This window comes from Triticum dicoccoides, chromosome 4A, assembly GCF_002162155.2.
Source record: "Triticum dicoccoides isolate Atlit2015 ecotype Zavitan chromosome 4A, WEW_v2.0, whole genome shotgun sequence".
Lineage (NCBI taxonomy): Eukaryota > Viridiplantae > Streptophyta > Magnoliopsida > Poales > Poaceae > Triticum > Triticum dicoccoides.
Genome location: NC_041386.1, coordinates 8002862 through 8020594, shown reverse-complemented (window position 1 = coordinate 8020594; position 17733 = coordinate 8002862). Strand labels below are relative to the sequence as shown.

At 49.1% G+C, this 17733-nt stretch overlaps 1 protein-coding gene and 1 pseudogene across 1 annotated transcript; both read right to left on the bottom strand.

Moving 5' to 3' along the window:
- Positions 1-6290: 6290 nt before the first annotated feature.
- Positions 6291-7274, bottom strand: LOC119284576. Its single transcript, XM_037563704.1, has one exon. It carries the CDS (start codon positions 6949-6951, stop codon positions 6751-6753), a length of 201 nt encoding a protein of 66 aa, XP_037419601.1. The 5' UTR covers positions 6952-7274; the 3' UTR covers positions 6291-6750.
- A 6165-nt stretch (positions 7275-13439) lies between these two features.
- On the bottom strand, positions 13440-17378 carry LOC119284574 (annotated as a pseudogene).
- Between the last annotated feature and the right edge of the window lie 355 nt (positions 17379-17733).

Below are 17733 nucleotides of genomic sequence, written 5' to 3'. Positions count from 1 at the left end.
GTCAAGATGGCGGAGCCGCATCTCTCAAAGCTTGCCGATCGCAGCACCAAGATGGTGTTCATCGGATACGAGAGGAGTTCCGGCACCAAGGCATACCGCTTCTATGATCCACGAACCAAGCGTCTACGTATTTCACGCGACGTTGTGTTTGAAGAAAATCAAGCGTGGAATTGGAGTGCAGCAGCCGACGATGCTCCAAACAGTAACATATTCACAGTTGAATTTCCAACTGATGATGATGCAGGGGAGGATGTCCAAGTGGTTGGCAAGACGCCCAACCAAGGTGACCGCAATGAAAGTGATCATCATGGTGCCGACACCGACGACGACGTGCATGGGTCGCAAGGTGATAGCAACAACGACGCGCAAGACACGAGTAGAGATCTCGGCAACGACATTGACAACGAGGCGCATAGTGATGATGACAATCAAGATGATGGTCACGATCACGACGACTACGCCGACGATGAGGATGCCAACGACCCGGCATCTACCACACCCGAGACTCAACCGTCTTCCTCAAGTGCATCGATGCCGACACAACTTGTGTCGCCTCCTTCGCAAGCCACAACGGATTCTTCCGGGCCTCGTCGCTACAAGACCCTCAAGAAAGTCTACAAGTACGCAAAGCCAGTTACGCTCGAGTACTCCGATTTGTGTTTACTCGGAGTTGAGGAGCCGGCGAACTTCGTAGAGGCAAGCAAAAGTTCAAGTTGGATGCATGACATGGATGAGGAGGTGAAGGCGATTGAGAGCAATGACACGTGGACTTTGGTAACCCGACCTTCGAACCAACATGCCGTAGGTTTGAAGTGGGTTTACAGGTTGAAGAAGGACACGAAGGATGCCATTGTGAAGTACAAGGCAAGACTCGTTGCAAAGGGCTATGTACAACGTCAAGGAGTTGACTATGAGGAGGTGTTTGCACCGGTTGCTCAAATCGAGACCGTGAGAGTTCTCCTAGTTTTGGCAGCACAAGAGGATTGGAAGGTTCATCATATGGATGTTAAATCCGCTTTCCTCAACGGTGACCTCAGAGAAGAAGTGTACGTGCAAAGAAGGGTGAAAGAACATGCGGTGCCCCCATGTTTGGTTTTGGTAATTGATGACAATCTCTATGGACTAATGGTTGCCTTGAGTTATATTTGAAGGTTTTGTCCATAGGCTTTTCTTGGAGTACATGTGTTGGTTTCAAGGAGAGTTTGTGTCGACCAAGGTGTTATTCAAGGAAATATCCAAAGATTGGTCATGTGAGAGTTGAGCTTATTGCAAGCATGCCTTGAAGAAGAAGATTGTGTGATCATTCATGTCTACCTTCAAGACATCATTCAAATGAAGAGAATTGGAAAGGTTCAAGGATGATCAAGACTAAGTCAAGAGTGAATCAAGTTGATCAACTCACAAAGCGCAGAAGATGTACCGAGAGGGATCAAGTGATCCCATGGTATGTAAGAATTGTCAATTACGCTTTGTGTACTAACCCATGGTCTTCGTGAGAGTTCTTTGTGGGGTTAGGTTGCGGTATGCAAGTTCAAGTGGAGCATCACGAAGAGATCAAATGCTTGAAGCTTGCCGTCCTTTGTGGTGATAATGTACTTGTGAAGATGTGCGGAAGAGTGGCTCACCCATAGTGGAGCATGGGGGAGCAATCAACTAGTCTTCATCGAGTCAACACAATCAAGAAAGGTGGTCCAACTTGAGGGAGTCAAGATTGTCATCATCTAGCTCAAGTGGATCATGTGCAAGGCAAAGGTTTGCCCTTGATAGGTTTTCTATTTTACCGGTCTCATGATGGTAGTTGGGAGACCGGGTTATAGGATCGATTGCCGTACTATCAAGGGGGGCTCTCGATGAGTAGCTTGATCGTATCGTTCGTAGAGAGCTCAAACCATTGCATCCTTACATCATCTTTCTTGGTTCTTGTTTGGTTCTCTTTGTGAGTCTTAGAGCTTATGGTCATCTTGATGACAAGCTCGAGTTCATCGAAAACGGAGTTCACATGCATCTTCTATGATGTTTTCGATGTTGGAGGTTTTGCCGGTTCTTCTCGGTTGGAGGTTTTACTCCTCTATTTGTTGGCATACCTCCCCTACCTCTTCTTACTATATCTAGTCGCTGTTTTGATGCTACTCGTCGTCTTGTTTCCAACAAGCTTGAGTTTGCTCAATTCGGAGCTCATATGCAGAAGTTATGGCAGTTCTGGTTTTCTTGAGAGTGGTTTTTGTCTGGTCCCAGCGGTAGTACCGCGTGCCCCAACGGTAGTACCGCTTGGAGCTCTCAGCCGTTATACCGCTGCTTCCGGGCGGTGGTACCGCCAACTTTCTTAGCAAAGACTTGGGCGGTTGTTCCGGCCAGGCACCGCCCAAGTACCGGTCAGGCCTCTGTTTTGATGCGGTACTCGGACGGTGGTGGCCCGGTTGGTCCGGTCGTACCGGTACCACCGGTGTCTGGAGCGGTTCGACCGCTCAGGACTTAGCCGCCCGAGCGCTCAAGGCCATGCGGTTGCACCGGCCCGGTACCGCTCGACTACCGCACTCAGGGGTGACTCCCTTCTGTTCCTATGCGGTGGTTGAGCGGTGGCTGGGCGGTTGGTCCGGTTGTTCTTCTCAACCGGTGCTACCGCCTGGTCACCCGGTTGTACCGCCTGGTAGGGTTCTTCACGTATACTGTGAGTCCCGGTTGTACCGGGACCAGGAGCGGTAGTACCGCTCGTGTGCGGGCTGAGCACATAACGGTTGGATTTTCTCCCTCCTATAAAAGGGGGTCTTCTTCCCCATTGAACCTAACCCTTTAAGCTCGTGTTCTTCACCCTTTGTTGACCTTCTTTGAGCTTGCTAACTCTCATTCCCTCCATGGATTCTTGCTAGTTTTTGAGGGAAAAGAGAGAGGAGATCTAGATCCACATTTCCACCAATCACTTTCTCCTCTATGTGAGGGAAACCCCTTGGATCTAGATCTTGGAGTTCTTGGTGTTCTCCTTCTTGTTCTTCCTCTCATTTTCCTCCCTAGCATTAGTTGCTCCGGTGGAATTTGAGAGAGAAGGACTTGGGCACTCTATGTGCCCTTGCCATTGCATTTGGTGCATCGGTTTGAGTTCTCCACGGTGATACGTGGAAGTGAAGTTTGAGAAGCTTATTACTCTTGGGTGTTTGGGCACCCTAGAGCTTGTTCCTCTTGGGTGCCTCGGCGCCCTAGACGGTTGGTGTTGTTCGGAGCTCAATCATTATGGTGTAAAGCTCCGGGCAAGCATCGGGGTCTTTAATTAGGTTGTGGAGATCGCCCCGAGCAATTTGACGGGTACCAGTGACCGCCCCCAAGGGTTGCCAAAGTGTACGGGTTCGGTGACCGCCCCCAAGGGTTGCCATTTGTACGAGTTCGGTGACCGTCCTCAAGGGTCCCTTAGTGGAATCACGGCATCTTGCATTGTGCGAGGGCGTGAGGAGATTACGGTGGCCCTAGTGGCTTCTTGGAAAGCATTGTGCCTCCACGCCGCTCCAAACGAAGATTAGCATCCGCAAGGGTGTGAACTTCGGGATACATCGTCGTCTCCGCGTGCCTCAGTTATCTCTTACCCGAGCTCTTTACTTATGCACTTTACTTTGTGATAGCCATATTATTTCTTGTCATATATCTTGCTATCACATAGTTGCTTATCTTGCTTAGCATAAGTTGTTGGTGCACATAGGTGAGCCTAGTTGCTTTAGGTTTTGTGCTTGACAAATTAACCGCTAGGTTTATTCCGCATTTGTTCAAGCCTAAATCGTAATCATTTTAAAACGCATATTCCCCCCCCCCCCCCTTCTAGGCGACATCCACGATCTTTCAAAGGAAAAGTTTACAAGCTCAAGAAGGCACTTTACGGGCTCAAGCAAGCGCCAAGAGCTTGGAACGCAAAGTTAGACCGAAGTTTGGTCTCGACGGGTTCAAAATATGTCCCCTCAATGATACAAAAGACAGTCTATCAAGCACCGAAGAACGGATGAAGTTCGAAGATGCGACCAAAGGGAAGTGTTGCCGGCAACTTACGGAAAAGCCGACGAAAGTAAAGTCGGTCCCTGAAATGCTGCAAGGAATGGCGAAGGCAATACCAATGATAACACCTACGAGTAGTAGCAATCACGTTTGGGACCCAGGTCGAAACGAGGAAGTCATGCTTAGAGGGTGAATGTTAGGAATAAGCACGACATAGTATACGTATCGTATATGTATATGTGTCCGTGTCGGTGTACTACTGGAATCCAGAACCGAGTAGGTTTAGCTATAGGGTGGCTGGCTCTAGTATATATATGTGCGTACCCCTGTAACCTTTGTAACAGAAAAGATAAAAGCAATAAAGATTATTGAAAGGCTCGACAAGAGCCTTTGGCCATCGATCAGTTTTATCGTTCACAAGTTACGGAAGTCGCCGCAAGTGTTCCCAAGAGAGTAGATCGATCCGATCCAGCTAGAGCTGCTCCACGCAGACTCACGTACGAGAGGCTACGGCTAGACGCGCGTACAAGCCAGCCTCGTGTACGCACACACGGCCAGATCGATCAAGCTGCTTGCTTGATAGCTAGCTAGCTTTGCACGTATCTTGTGTAGCTCCTGGGCATTTTGGTCTAGTGATCAAAAGCCATCAGTTAGCATGTCGGGCTAGCTACTGCGACAACACCAACCACTCGCTCGATCAAGCACCGGTGCACCTCCACCATTGTTGCCGTCTTCCTCAGTTCCTCTTGATGAAGCTGCATTCAGCCAAGCTTTCGTGCGCCCAATCAGCGACGTAAAGATGTTTCCCAGGGCACAACCGCTCACGGAGCTGCACACGACACCAGCATTGTCGAGCTGACGCGTCGTTTCATTGTGTGTGTGTAGCAGATGCAGATTTTAGAGAGAGGAGAGAAAGAAATTGAGATAGAAGATGGATATGACATGCAGGTCCACCTAGTCAGTGAGAGGAGAGGATGATCCTGATGGGGATTGTGTGTTTCTAGTGCACCAAACTAGTCTGGACTCGGACAAGGTCAGGATTGACCGGGGTCGAGAAGTATGGGGTGCCGATTTCAGGAATTAGAAGGTAAGGGTCCGATTCCGACGAGACGTACGAGTTCAAGGTTTTTTTCAGACTTTACTCATCTCGCGTCGCCCATCGCCGTCGTTCCGGCACGAGGTATGGGCCTTGTAGGCACCCCTCCAGACGCGGGCGGTCGCCTCGCCGGTCCCTGCACGACGCACACGGCGACGAACGTGAGATCCTCACCGAGAGAAGAAGGCCCGTGCTGAAGGGAGGGAGAGAGATTATTTAACTAATCAAGCACGGAGAGAGACGTGATACCGTTCGTCTTGTCGCCACATGGACTCTCAGATCCGCGGCAAGAGATACAGGGCCAGGAGTGGCGCGTGATCCGTGCAGGTCAACCGGAAAATGCGGTCGAAAATCGTGCAACGACGCCGAAGTGCCACACGCCGGCCTCTGGCTGCTACCGCTGCGATGGAGTAACAAAATGATTAGGTGGCGTCTCCCTTCTAGTAGAACCTTGAGGTCGTCTCATCGCCATCCCCTGCGTTTTTTACGGGCCAAGAGCATCGTTGACGTCGACAAGCTCGGTTGTTTTACATGTTTATTAATTATATTTAATAAAATGTCACTACGTTACGATCGATGCCCCTTGCTCCCCGCGGGTGCAATATTTTAGTGCGGCCTAACTAATGTCTATCCTTCCGACAGATCTGATCCATTCCTCCAAAATATTTAGCACGGTGTGGATGTGGTCCCGTGACATCGTCTGGGCTTGTTACAAGTGTCGGCACACTGGCACCCACAGCCAGGAGCTGGCCGGATGTGACACGAACAGTTCTTTGTGACACCTGTGCGTGCGTGCGTGCGTGTGAAGAGGCACAATGGCCGCACAAACTACAACTAGTATTGACATTGACATTGACATTAACATTGATTTTGATTTGATTGATTGAACCACCGCGTCGGGGAGGGAGAGGTCGTGATCATTCTGCATTTTAGAGAACGCGGTTGTGCCAAGTCGCCGAACCCAAGGCCGGGAACTGCTGGCATGTTCCCCCCCATCTTCTCTTCCTCGTTTTGTCTATTGCTGCTAAATTCTTAGTATTTCTTAGTGCGCTCGAGAAAGAAATTGGACGGGTTGTTACACTAGCATTTCCTCCGCGGTGCGCACGAACAGAAAATGGATTGTGGGAGTTGTTGGCATTCGCGTTCGCACAAACAGGAAATTGATGGGAGGTTTTTTTTGCATTTCCTCTCCTCTGCACATACAGATACAGATACGGGGCACTGACCGAATCAACAAGTCAAGGTCTTCCATTACATCTCAAGAAAGTTTGATCAACCGATCAACATCTCAAGAACACACAAACTTTCCCAACCAGTAGCAGTATGATTTATGTACAGATCACAACGAACTTTCTCATGGACTACCTTGCATCACATCCACCACATAAGAACACCGTATGCATCTTGTCACGACCTCTCACGAAAACTCCTCTTTGGGCAGAGATTATTACCCACTTTCTTCTCTAAATGCTACTCAAAACGAGAACAAAGCTCGCAACTACGTAGTGGCAGTACTATATGAAGAATCTATGAGAGGGCAGAAGAAGAAGAAGAGCAGACAAGATCCAAGACGAGCACAGCCGCTGCCCGCACGCATGCCACCGGCGGCATGGGGCGTGTACCTATGGCAAGAGGAAGAGGAAGAAGAAGGATCTGCGTGTCACCGCGCCGCTTCGTCCGCCTTAGCGCAGGGCGCGCGCGAGGCCGGCGAAGATGCGGGAGAGGCCGAGGCGGAAGCGGGAGACGGCGCCCTGGGAGTAGGGCGCGCACTCGCGGCACACCGTCTCCATGGCCTCCACGAAGAGGCTGAGGCTGCGCACGGGCGGCACGTAGAGCGTCAGCGGCGCCGCCGAGAAGGCCAGCGCCATCATCAGCTGCAGCATCGCCAGCGCTCCCCTTGTTCGACCCCCGCCACGAGCAGATCCAGCTACCTCTCCCTCCCTCTCTCTCTCTCTCCTGCCGCTTCTTGCTTCTTCTTGCCCGGTCGATCGATCGAGCAGCGGCCACCAAGAAGACGAGGGTTATATGGACGGACTGCGAGTCTGTGAGGTGGTGGTGGCGGCGCGGGGAGCTCCTCTTGTGGTGGATCGGTGGTTGGTGGAGCGCGCGCCCTCGCCTTCGCCTCCGCGGCCACGGGGAGAGATTCGGTGCGGTGCGGGGGAGGGGAAAGCGGCCGGCTTTGGCTGGGTTTGTGAGCGGGCCTTGTCCTTCTCGAGCTCCGATTTATAGCCCGGCGGCGGAGGGGATAACCCGATAAGATCGGCGCGGGTACGTGCCAGTTCACTTGACGTGGGAGGCTCCGGCTCGGCACGGACGCACACGGTGCGCGGCGCCGGCACGTACCGCCGTTTGCCACGGCGCGCTGTGCTGCGTTGTGCCGCTCCGGTTTTTCAGAGGCGACAACAGTTAAATATGTGGATGATAGCCATGGTTACAGTAAATTTACGGGACCGGGTCGCTTGTAGCCAAGTACGTGCCACTAGTTTGATTAGTAGCGCGAGCTGAGAGGGGACGCTCTTTTAGTTTGCGAGCGGTCGGTACGACGTGACATCCCGTGATCCGCATGTCTGTGTCCCGTGACATACTGACATGCGCACCCAATGGCCGCCCGTTACCCGAAGATTGCAACGGCCCTTAAAAAGGGAAGTTTGAAACGATCTCTTCAAGGTTAGCTTAGGGGAACAAGACACTAACCACTCAGCAGATCCTGTGGAATTTCTGCACCTGACCCCGAGCAAGATGGACAGGGATACTTGCGGCAAAAATTCATATTTAAACATTGCAAAAAAATCTTAAAAAAATCATGCATGTTCACAACACATATTAAGATAATCCCTAAAAAATTCAGATCAAAATTCGAAACATACACCGAGAAGCAAAAAAGTGACAGATTTCTCTTTTTTACTTATTGATGTATGTTTCGAATTTTGATCTGAATTTTTTAAGGATTATCTTAATATGTGCTATGAATGTGCATGATTTTTTTCAGATTTTTTTACAATGTTTAAATATAAATTTGGACCGCAAGTCACACGGTGACATGCAAAGATGCATGTCACCTGATCCGTGTCCGAGCAAGACTGACTAATCCAAAGCAGACCGAGAAAAAGAATTGGGTTCCTGTGGAGGGGCCTTGCCTGTGGTACGTACGGCGCCTGATGGACACCAAATCATGAGAGCGAGCCATGGGAGGCCCTCGTCCACGGCAATCGTCGTGTGGGGGCGCGCTCGGCCTCTAGTTTTTTCTCTGTGTCCGGGGGAATGAGCGGTTGATACTCGGAGAGATTGTCACGATCCGACCTGGCGCGAAGAAGCTGATCGTGGACGCAGCAGGCGCAGGCCGGGGCGAGGAGGGGCCGGGAATAGATACGCCACGCCCGCCGCTTGTTTAAATGACTATGGCTGATGGCGGACCAGTTGGATCACGCACGACGGCGCTATCGGGCGCATGGAAAAGGAACAGTGCAGCGGGTGGTCGCTGGAGCGGTCGACAGACAAGTTGGTTGGCGCACGCAGATCGATCACCGATCGGGCAGTGCTCCCAACTTTTTTACTGCTTTTTTTTTTGAAAACTTTTTTTGTTTGTTTGTTGAAGACCATCAGTTGGTTCCAGAAGACGCCTCCTGAACTTTGGTGTGACAGTCACGCGCGGCGCGGGGAAACGCTTTATTCCACGGAGGCGCCTCCCTCCCCGCGCGCCCGGCGAGGAAGCTTGCGCCTGGCCGGCGCCGCAACGGCACAGGGAAAGCCGCCCCGAATCCCGCCGCTCCGCTGCGCCCACGGTAACGGGGCTCGACAGAATCAGTGGCAGGTGGTGCCGCTCCTGGCCGGCCGGCCGTGCAGGGCCAAAGGAAGCTGCGGCTCCTCCCGCGCCGCCCCGTTCGATCAGATGTGACCGTGCCCCCCGTCGCGGCTCCTCCCGCGCCGCCCCGTTCGAGTGCGTGCGCCGGCCTCGCTGACGCGGAGTGGCCGTACGTGCCGACGGAGCGGGGTCACGTGCGTCGGTGCGTGTGCCGGAAACGGGAAGCGTGGCGCGCCCACTGCGCACGACGGCGCGAGGGGATTGCCGCATCGATTGCCGCATCGGCTAGTCTTAGGCCTTCTAGTACAATGCAAGACACTTCGTGAAGGTACTTAGAAATAATTCAATCTTTTTTAAAGCACCGGTGCTTGTTTGTAGAGGATGAACGCTTAATTAGGCGTCTCTCCTGTAAAAATAGGCGCCGGTGCTTCAAAAAAACTGATTTATTTTTTCTAAGCACCTAACATTGTACAAGGCCTCATTGGTACTTATTTACAGGAAAATGTTTACAGGAATTGAGAAAAGACATCACCCATCAACTTTCCCTAAATTTAGGATACCCATAAAGGTGGTTTTACGCGGAAAGTGCCCATCTGAGCCCGTGCACAAATGCACATGATATCTCAGATGTCCGTTCGTTCCAAGATTCGGTCCTGGTCCTCGTATTTCTGGACGTATGTTACGCAGTATATTGATTTGCACAGTCCATACGACCCACAGCGGTCAGATAATCATTGCAGCCTTCGTCGTTAGGTTTACCTCAAGTCTAGAATCCCATTCACGTCAAAAAATCGGTCTAGAATCACATTGACGTTCTGGGCTGTCTCCCGTACTGCTATGGCCGTTCCATTAATGCAAAAGCCACCCCGTCCAACCAAGCAGAATGAGCAAACTGATTAGCAAACTGGAGACTAGAGTAAATTAAAAAATCATCAAGAATGCAACAGCAAGCAGCAAAAGAAGATTGGTTGGGAAGAACGCTCGACCTCGTTTGAATCTATGAGCAGTACAAGTTTGCTTTAAATGCGAACACTAATCAGCCATCAGCACTCAACACTTGAGTCTGTTCCCAGGAGTGCTACAACCATTCCAACACTTCATTATTGGACAAATTCCCAGACAGACATTTTGTAGAGACCATTTTAACTGACATACACCCCATATCTGTACTCTTAAATGCTACAGCCCATGTCAGAACACCAAACATTTGGCTTGATTAGATCAGTACAGAAATCACAAAGTAAAGGTATAACACAGAAACATTGAATTTTAGTCCTGATCTTGTCATTTCACAAACAACAATTAGTGACTGGCCATTAAGCACATAAACTAAGCATTCTCTGTAGCAAACTAAAACAGCACTACAGACACCCTCGCAAAATCTGTAACAGATAAACTAAGCTTCTCTTGGCATCAAAATTATGTTTTCTCCCGTCAACCTTAATTCGGCAGACCTGGTACAATTCTTTGGACGGAGTCCCTCAACTCCATTGTTCTTGCAGGTTTCTGAGGCTGCTTTGGAACATTGCCGAAATCTGTTTCTCTCGTGTCCTCTTGTGACCTTGCCACCGACAAATGGTGCAAAATCTGTTTTCTCTTCAACCCCTGCTCGTCGTTGGTCGACCCATCTCCTTGCTCTGAGCAGGAGCCAATAAACCTACCATTGCCTGGCACATTAGTTAAATTATTGTTGCCATCGATTGCATCATGCAGTACATCAGTCGCATGATTTGCGCAACACCTCCTTTCACCTCCATATATATGTTTGATAACAACTCCATTTTGAACAATCCTATCCTCCAAACATAGCCCATCTCCAGCTTCTGTGAATGGTTGCATTTTACACCATGCAGTACTTGAACAAAGCAATGAGACGATAGTAAGCCTCAACACTAGTGTCACCTAGTCCAACTAGCTCCACAATATGCATGAACATATTCAAATGTACCAGGTCCATGATATATGCATGTACATATTCATAAGCACCATAAATAAATTGATATTGTCCATATACTTGAATCGTGCTTCACATGCTGTTAGCGACTAAATTTTGAAATGTGTGCACACTTATTCATTGAAATGGAGGGAGTACTAACTAACTACAACTCTCCTGCTATGATGTAAAAAAAATTGGATCCATATCAAGACTATGTGTTGCCTAAAATTAAGTCACCAAACAACATACATCATGATAAAATAGGGTCATATACACTGTTTGTAGTCATAAATTTGAACCAGCTTTTGGGAGCCAATCTCTTTTAACACTTGCTGTCACGCATGAGCTCAACCATGCATAAAATTAGAATTAGCTGCACAAGTTTACTAGCCTTGAGCCCTTGACAGTCTTTTATCAACCAAGCCCATGCTAAAAAAACAAACATCTGACAGACACAAATAATATGCAAGCAGAAACACACCTGCGCCTCTATCCAGGTGCTTGCCGGATTAATTGTTCGGGTGCTTGCGGTGAGCTATCCCTTTGTGCAGCCACCACCGCTTCCGCCTCACAGATCTGCATGTCCACACTCAGGGCCGCCGCTGTCGCTTGCTCCAACTCTCTCATGGACGCGATCACAGAGTAATGAGTTAATGACGCACCGATGCTTGCTCCACCTTACCTACGGCTGCAGCACAGGTTGATGGAGCGGCTCCATCAGGACATCACTGTCACTGACCTCCTCCAGCAGAGTGAATTTCGCACAACAATTGAGCACAAGGCAGATCGATCTTAGAAACTCGATGCAAAAAGATAGATTCCACGGCTTACCTATTAATTGGTTGCATCAAGAACTCCATCTCCCAGACGGCGTCTGCTCTTTCCCGCTACTCGACACGCTGCGAGCTCCCCTGTTACGTGTAGTGGAAGAAGAGAATCTTGGGGCATCATGAACGAAACAACGCCTGCACACCCAACCTCCTCCGAGCGTTAAATGCGACAGTTTGCCACAGACCAGAAAAGTATTCCTGTTCCACCGATCCGCACTCTGCAAGCAAAGCACAGATGCGCACAAGAGTATGTAAAAATAAGTTACTATACTTTCTTGAACTCATTTCATTGACTTATATTCATTAATTTCTCCCATTCCGTAAATGCCCACAGTTTCCATAGGGCTTGCTAACTCTACTTCATGAACAGAATGCACTGCAACCTCAATATTCACAGGTGCATTCTATCTTACAAGTCACATTTTCTGCTCCAACCAATTTTTCCATGACCTATCGATATGTGGTCTACTGGCCATATCATCCAATTCCTGACACTCTGTACAACATGTAATAAATTACCCAGTATGTGGTCTCATAATTACAAGCAATCACATGAATTTTGCAACATAGACAGTCTATCATTTCAGTTAACAATTTATGGTGTAATAATTTATCTAGGGGCACAACAATAAGTGCATACTGAATCATTCAGCTCACAATCAAATGATGTGTCCCTGTACAGTACTCTTGTACTCCCTCTGTTTCAAAATAGATGACCCCAACTTTGTACTACGTTAGTATAAAGTTGGGTCATCTATTTTGGAACGGAGGGAGTAATTACAACCAGAAATTGTTCAGATTTGCACCACAAATTATATGCAATCAACCACACACATACAAAATAAGATTATTCAGATTTGCACATTAATTTCAGAACTACTGTGTTGAGCACGAAAATACCTGCGGCTCCATCGTGGAGCTCAGGGGTCCATCTTCTCTATTGTTTGTGAAGCCTACGGTAAACCCTTCCTATGACCCACCTCCACCTCCAGCACACAAATCTTCCCATCAAAGCTCTCACCGGGGTGTCCGATGCTGCTCCGTTCCCACAATCAGCACACTCACTGGGTATTGGAGATTTGGAGGGGTTCCATCGTGATGTCACTATCACTTAACCTCCTCAAGCACCATGGATCTGCGCAGCATGAGGACGAAATTGCAGATCGACACCACGGGATCCAAAATCGAGCAAAAACATCAGACCGGGCAAAGTCTAATTGGCTAAATCAGGAACTCCATACCAACCTGTGGACGCGGCCTTTTTGGGGAATCGCAGCCCCGCAAAATCAACCCTCTCGCTATTGAAAAAATCTAGCTTGAGAGGTAGGAGACGATGGTACCACCGGTCTGCCGCCATCTGTCCCCCAAATCCTCACATTTACTCCTCCGTCGATAGATTTAACGAAAAGAATGTATCCTGATCCACGGACCGGAACGGAGACCGACGAGTTGAGCCACGGCTCAACTTCCTACCGTCCATGTTCGCCGTTCCTCCGTCTCTGTCCTGGCCCACAGCTCATGTGTATTTCTTCTTTTTCATATTTGCGGTCGCTTGCGAAGTTGGCCCAGCCATTTAATGTGCCGAATCCCGAGACACTACTGTACCGCCCAGATATCAAGCACATATGTGCTCGAGCTCAAAAACACCGCGTCCGTTTTACGCAGAGTTTTCTTACAAGACACAAAGATCTGAAGGTGGGTGTCTCATCTGGTCATCTCTGAACCTGCCACTTCCATCAAGAGCAACGGGACACCACCAAAGGAGCAACAACTGCCGACAGTCAAGTCGTTGAACAACACGGCTCAACAGAAACACCACCACGGGCGCAAATGCATCACGCCGGGAATGGTTATTACTTACTCCAAGTCAGTACTAATATCATACAAGATGGTCATTATTACCCCAAACAACAAAGTGACAGGAAAACAGTTCAAGCAGGCTCCAGCTTAGCAGCACCTGCCATGCCACACAAACCTACCACAACAAGAGAACCGGCTGCAGCTGCAGCTGCATCGTCCCCTCCCCAAACACAAGGGCTGTCTACCAAACCCCCAAGTAACACAATTGCACAGACTCTAAATTCAGTTTTACAATATCACTGGACCGAGTTGACGGTCATTCGCCACACACATAAGCCAAGGATGATTTGCCAGGGGGCAACTGCGTGCCCACCCTAGGCGCCCCCTCTCGCGCGGTAATGGAAGTCACCGGACGGTAAGGTGTGGTCGTGCTTCGAGAACATGCCGCCATCCGGGGGAACGCCGGCGTGGCCAGACCTCGCTGATGCATTGCCGCCGCCTGAAGCTTCAGACTTCTCCTTTGCGTTGAGGAACCGCCCGCCTGTTCCCCGAGCCCGCTTCATCGCGTGCTGGTGCCGGGACTCATGCAGGTACGGCTGAACAGAGGCATGAATGTTGTGTTACATTGAGAGTGTGTGAACCAAATTCATTTCTACTACAGGGAAAAGAAACCAAAAGATGCTCAAGGGGCCAACTACAGTACTTGTTTTTTTTTTCAAGTAAAAACATGCATAAGAATACCTTACGGCTTTTGACCAGCTTATTTTCAGCCTCTAATTTTGCGCGGAGCTGTCTCCTTCGGAGAATGGCATGGTATTGCTTCGCATTCACATAAATGGGCTCTTCGGCGGCAGCTGGTTCAATCGGTAGTGGCACTCGAGAGGATGGTACCATGCCCACCATCTGGGGGTGCATCTATTCAAATTGTTTTGCACCACATAAAGATGAGTTAGTAACATCGAAAGGCGCCACCTAACAAAAAGAAGAGAACCAATCTGCGGCAGGGATGACGATTCTGAAATCAAAATAAGTTGGCAACGCCAGTATGCTGCTCAACATTGAAAATTTGACTTTAAGTGAAATTGGTGTGATTAAACACAATCATGATTAGTTGTCTTGTCTCAACAGTCATTCCAGTTATACCTAGAGCACATGCTCGCACACAAAAATCCAAACAGTTGCAAAAAATAAATAAATAAGCAACATCATCAAGCACAGAAAAAAATTAGGCCAGAAATTAGTGAGGGAACAGGGATGCCAGAAATACCACTCACAATAGCATGTGCGCCATAGGCTGCCACTGCACCACCATAGTAAGGATCAGCATATGGGTATGATATGGCCTGAAAAAGCGAACATCTTGCACAATTCACATGCTCGCCGTTCAACACACACTTCGAATTCAGAAATTAGCCAGCGCCTGAGCATCATAATAGAGACGTACAAAGGGATGAGTGCGGTCAGGTTTTGGCGGTGTGTATGCCATTTCTGAATTGCCCAGAGACAAAGCCGACATCATCTTGCCTTCATCACTACTCTTCGTATAGCCATCGCGATTACCTAGTATTAAGTACAAGGAGGAAACAAATGTCATCTAACTTTGATTTGTAAGTGCACATCAAGGTCCGCAATCATCAATATCGTTCTTTCCATTATTATTTTCGGGGACTACTCCATTCTGTATTTCCAGGAGAGATGATATCACAAGATTATGGACTAATAATTCAGAAAAGAAATAGTAGTTGGCAAGTCTAGGGCGAACCAGATTGATCATTCTGCTCATTAAAGCTCCCTTCGCTCATTCCGGACACTTCTTGAGGAGAATCGCTAGCTGAGGACTCGCAGTTAGGCACTTGCTGACCAAACTGAATCATGATTGTGCCATTTTCTGCCAGAGGAATACAAAAAGAAGTTGTAACTCTAATAGCAGCAGGAAATCAGTATACACAGCACATAGCCAGTCAAGTAGGATAGTGGAACTGAAGAATACCTTGCATATTTTGCTTGCGTCTCATCTCATGGGCTTCTGCTCTTGCTCTCAGTTCAAGCTGTCCATGTAAGTAAGCAGCAGGTCAGTCACAACAACAGAATAAAGTGATACTGTCCAAGTATACATTAAACGCTGAAACATGAATAGATACTGGTAGAATTGCTCCTCCCAACTCAAAAAAAAAAAAGATCACTAAAGTCGTCCGTGTGCACTTGAAAAACTTAGATTCGCTCGAATTTGGCACGATGCACATGTCAAATGCTGTACTCACTGATTTGTATGCCCGGACATCTAAAAAATTCACACCAGCACTATGCATCAACCTGGTCCCTGAATCAGAAATTCTGATTAAGGTGCGCTAATAACTGAGTAGACAAACTCTAAGTAGATGATTTGCTAGTCCCCCGCTAGACAAATCCGAATCGCTCATTCATAAGCTCAGGGGTTCTCTTCTCCCCACTTACAGGCTTACAGCTGTGAAAAAAATTCAGGCAACAACAGTTGCTTTGAAGAAATAGCTGCAAATCACAACAAATTCACAGTGGGCACTCCATCTGAACCCTCCAAGCAACAAGATTTCAGTTTACCCCCAAGTAATAGTATTACTAGCACCACTAATCTTTCTTATAACTTAAACTAGAACGAAAAGCTATGGACACACACACACGAGACCAGAGTAGAACCGCAGCAGAATGCGCCCACGAATCTGAGCGGCAAATCGGCCGAAACCCGAACGAAACGGCAAGAACCCAGTCGGATCCAGCGAGAAACCGGCCAGACGGCACGGGGAACCGGCCAGCAATGGCCAGCCGGCCCGCCCGCGCCCCGGAGAAGAAGCAGGGAAGCGAGTGAGCGGCAGAGGAGGAGGGAGGAGGGAGGAGACCTGCGAGATGTGAGATGCGGAGGGAGCATGTCCCCCTTCCGGCGACCCCTCCCTCCTCCCTTGTTCCGCCTCTTCTCTCCTCTCCTCTGCAAGTCTCCTCTCCCTCTGTCTCTGTTTCCGTTTCTCTCTCTCTCTCTCTCTCTCTCTCTCTCTGCTTTGGCTTGGCTGGAGTATTTCTCTGTTGGCTTTATCTCCCCCTCCAACTGTCCACTCACCTACCAGACCGCCAAATAAAATAACCCACAGCCCACAAGATAGAACAGTGGGAGAGAAAACGAGATGCAGAAAAATCTCGTAGCATTTCACCACCGTAGCACAGTAGGGTTTCGAAATTACTGAGGCCTTGTTCGTTTAAACCTCCTCTCAAGAGGATTGGAGTGGATTGGAGGGGATTTTGGCTCGCAGGGGATCTAATCCCCCTCGATCCCTGCCAATCCCCTTTCAAAACCGCCTCAACCGAACAAGGCCTGAAGCGGATTGCATCAGTGACTCGTTGACCCCAGGATCCACCAGACCTTCCGGTTCACCGGAGCAGCAAGACACTCGCTAGAACTCACTTGGCGTGGCACGCCACGCGCATCACTTACCGTGTCAGCTTAGCAACCGGGCTGCGGCCTACGTGTCCCGGGTCGATCACGGCTTCACCGGCCCGGCGAAAGGTCAGCTCTGAGGTGACATGACAGCAACGGCTTGCTTGCTTGGATCCGGAGACTAGTCTGGGAGGGCATGTAATAATAAAATAAAAATGCAGTTGGAAATGGCCCGGCCCGAGTGCGAGTGGGCACGTCGACGTATTTTAGTTGTATCGGTCTCCTCCCGGCCCGAGATGTTTGATGCTTTCTGGCTTGCCATTGCTGGCGGGGAGTAGAGTATGGTTGCCACGCTATCGCCGTCATGTTTCTTTTTTTCAAGATCGCTGCTACGCAGTCAGTGTCATCACCACGTCGTAGTAGGGCCCGCGCTGAAGAAGCGGCAGCCCTTCTTGTCGCCATCCGCGCCCTGAATGCGTCGCTTTCAGTTTTTTTTTTAGCAGCGGGGGGCTAGCTGGAGTGGAGAGCGTCACGGCCATGGCGGTTACATGAAAATAATAGGTGAACTCATTCAAACTGACAGGTCAGGTAGTGTGATCCTTGAAGAATTACTAACGCAACCGGCGAGACATTCACCTGTTCTTGGTAGGTTGGGATTCCGGGAGTCTTTGGTCGTTGGGGCTTGGTATATATGGTGGCAGCGACGAGAATTTGTTAAGGGCAAAAATGTCCAAAATCCTTCAAGTACTGCATTCGCTATCCAAGCGATCACAAGTAACTTTTCTCGAGCTGCGGATCAGAAGAAACTACTGTTCTGACCCTTAAGGCAAACTAAATTCCGATTTGACCTCGTTTCGAAAAAAATTTCGTTTCTGACCTTTTCTGGTGACGCCA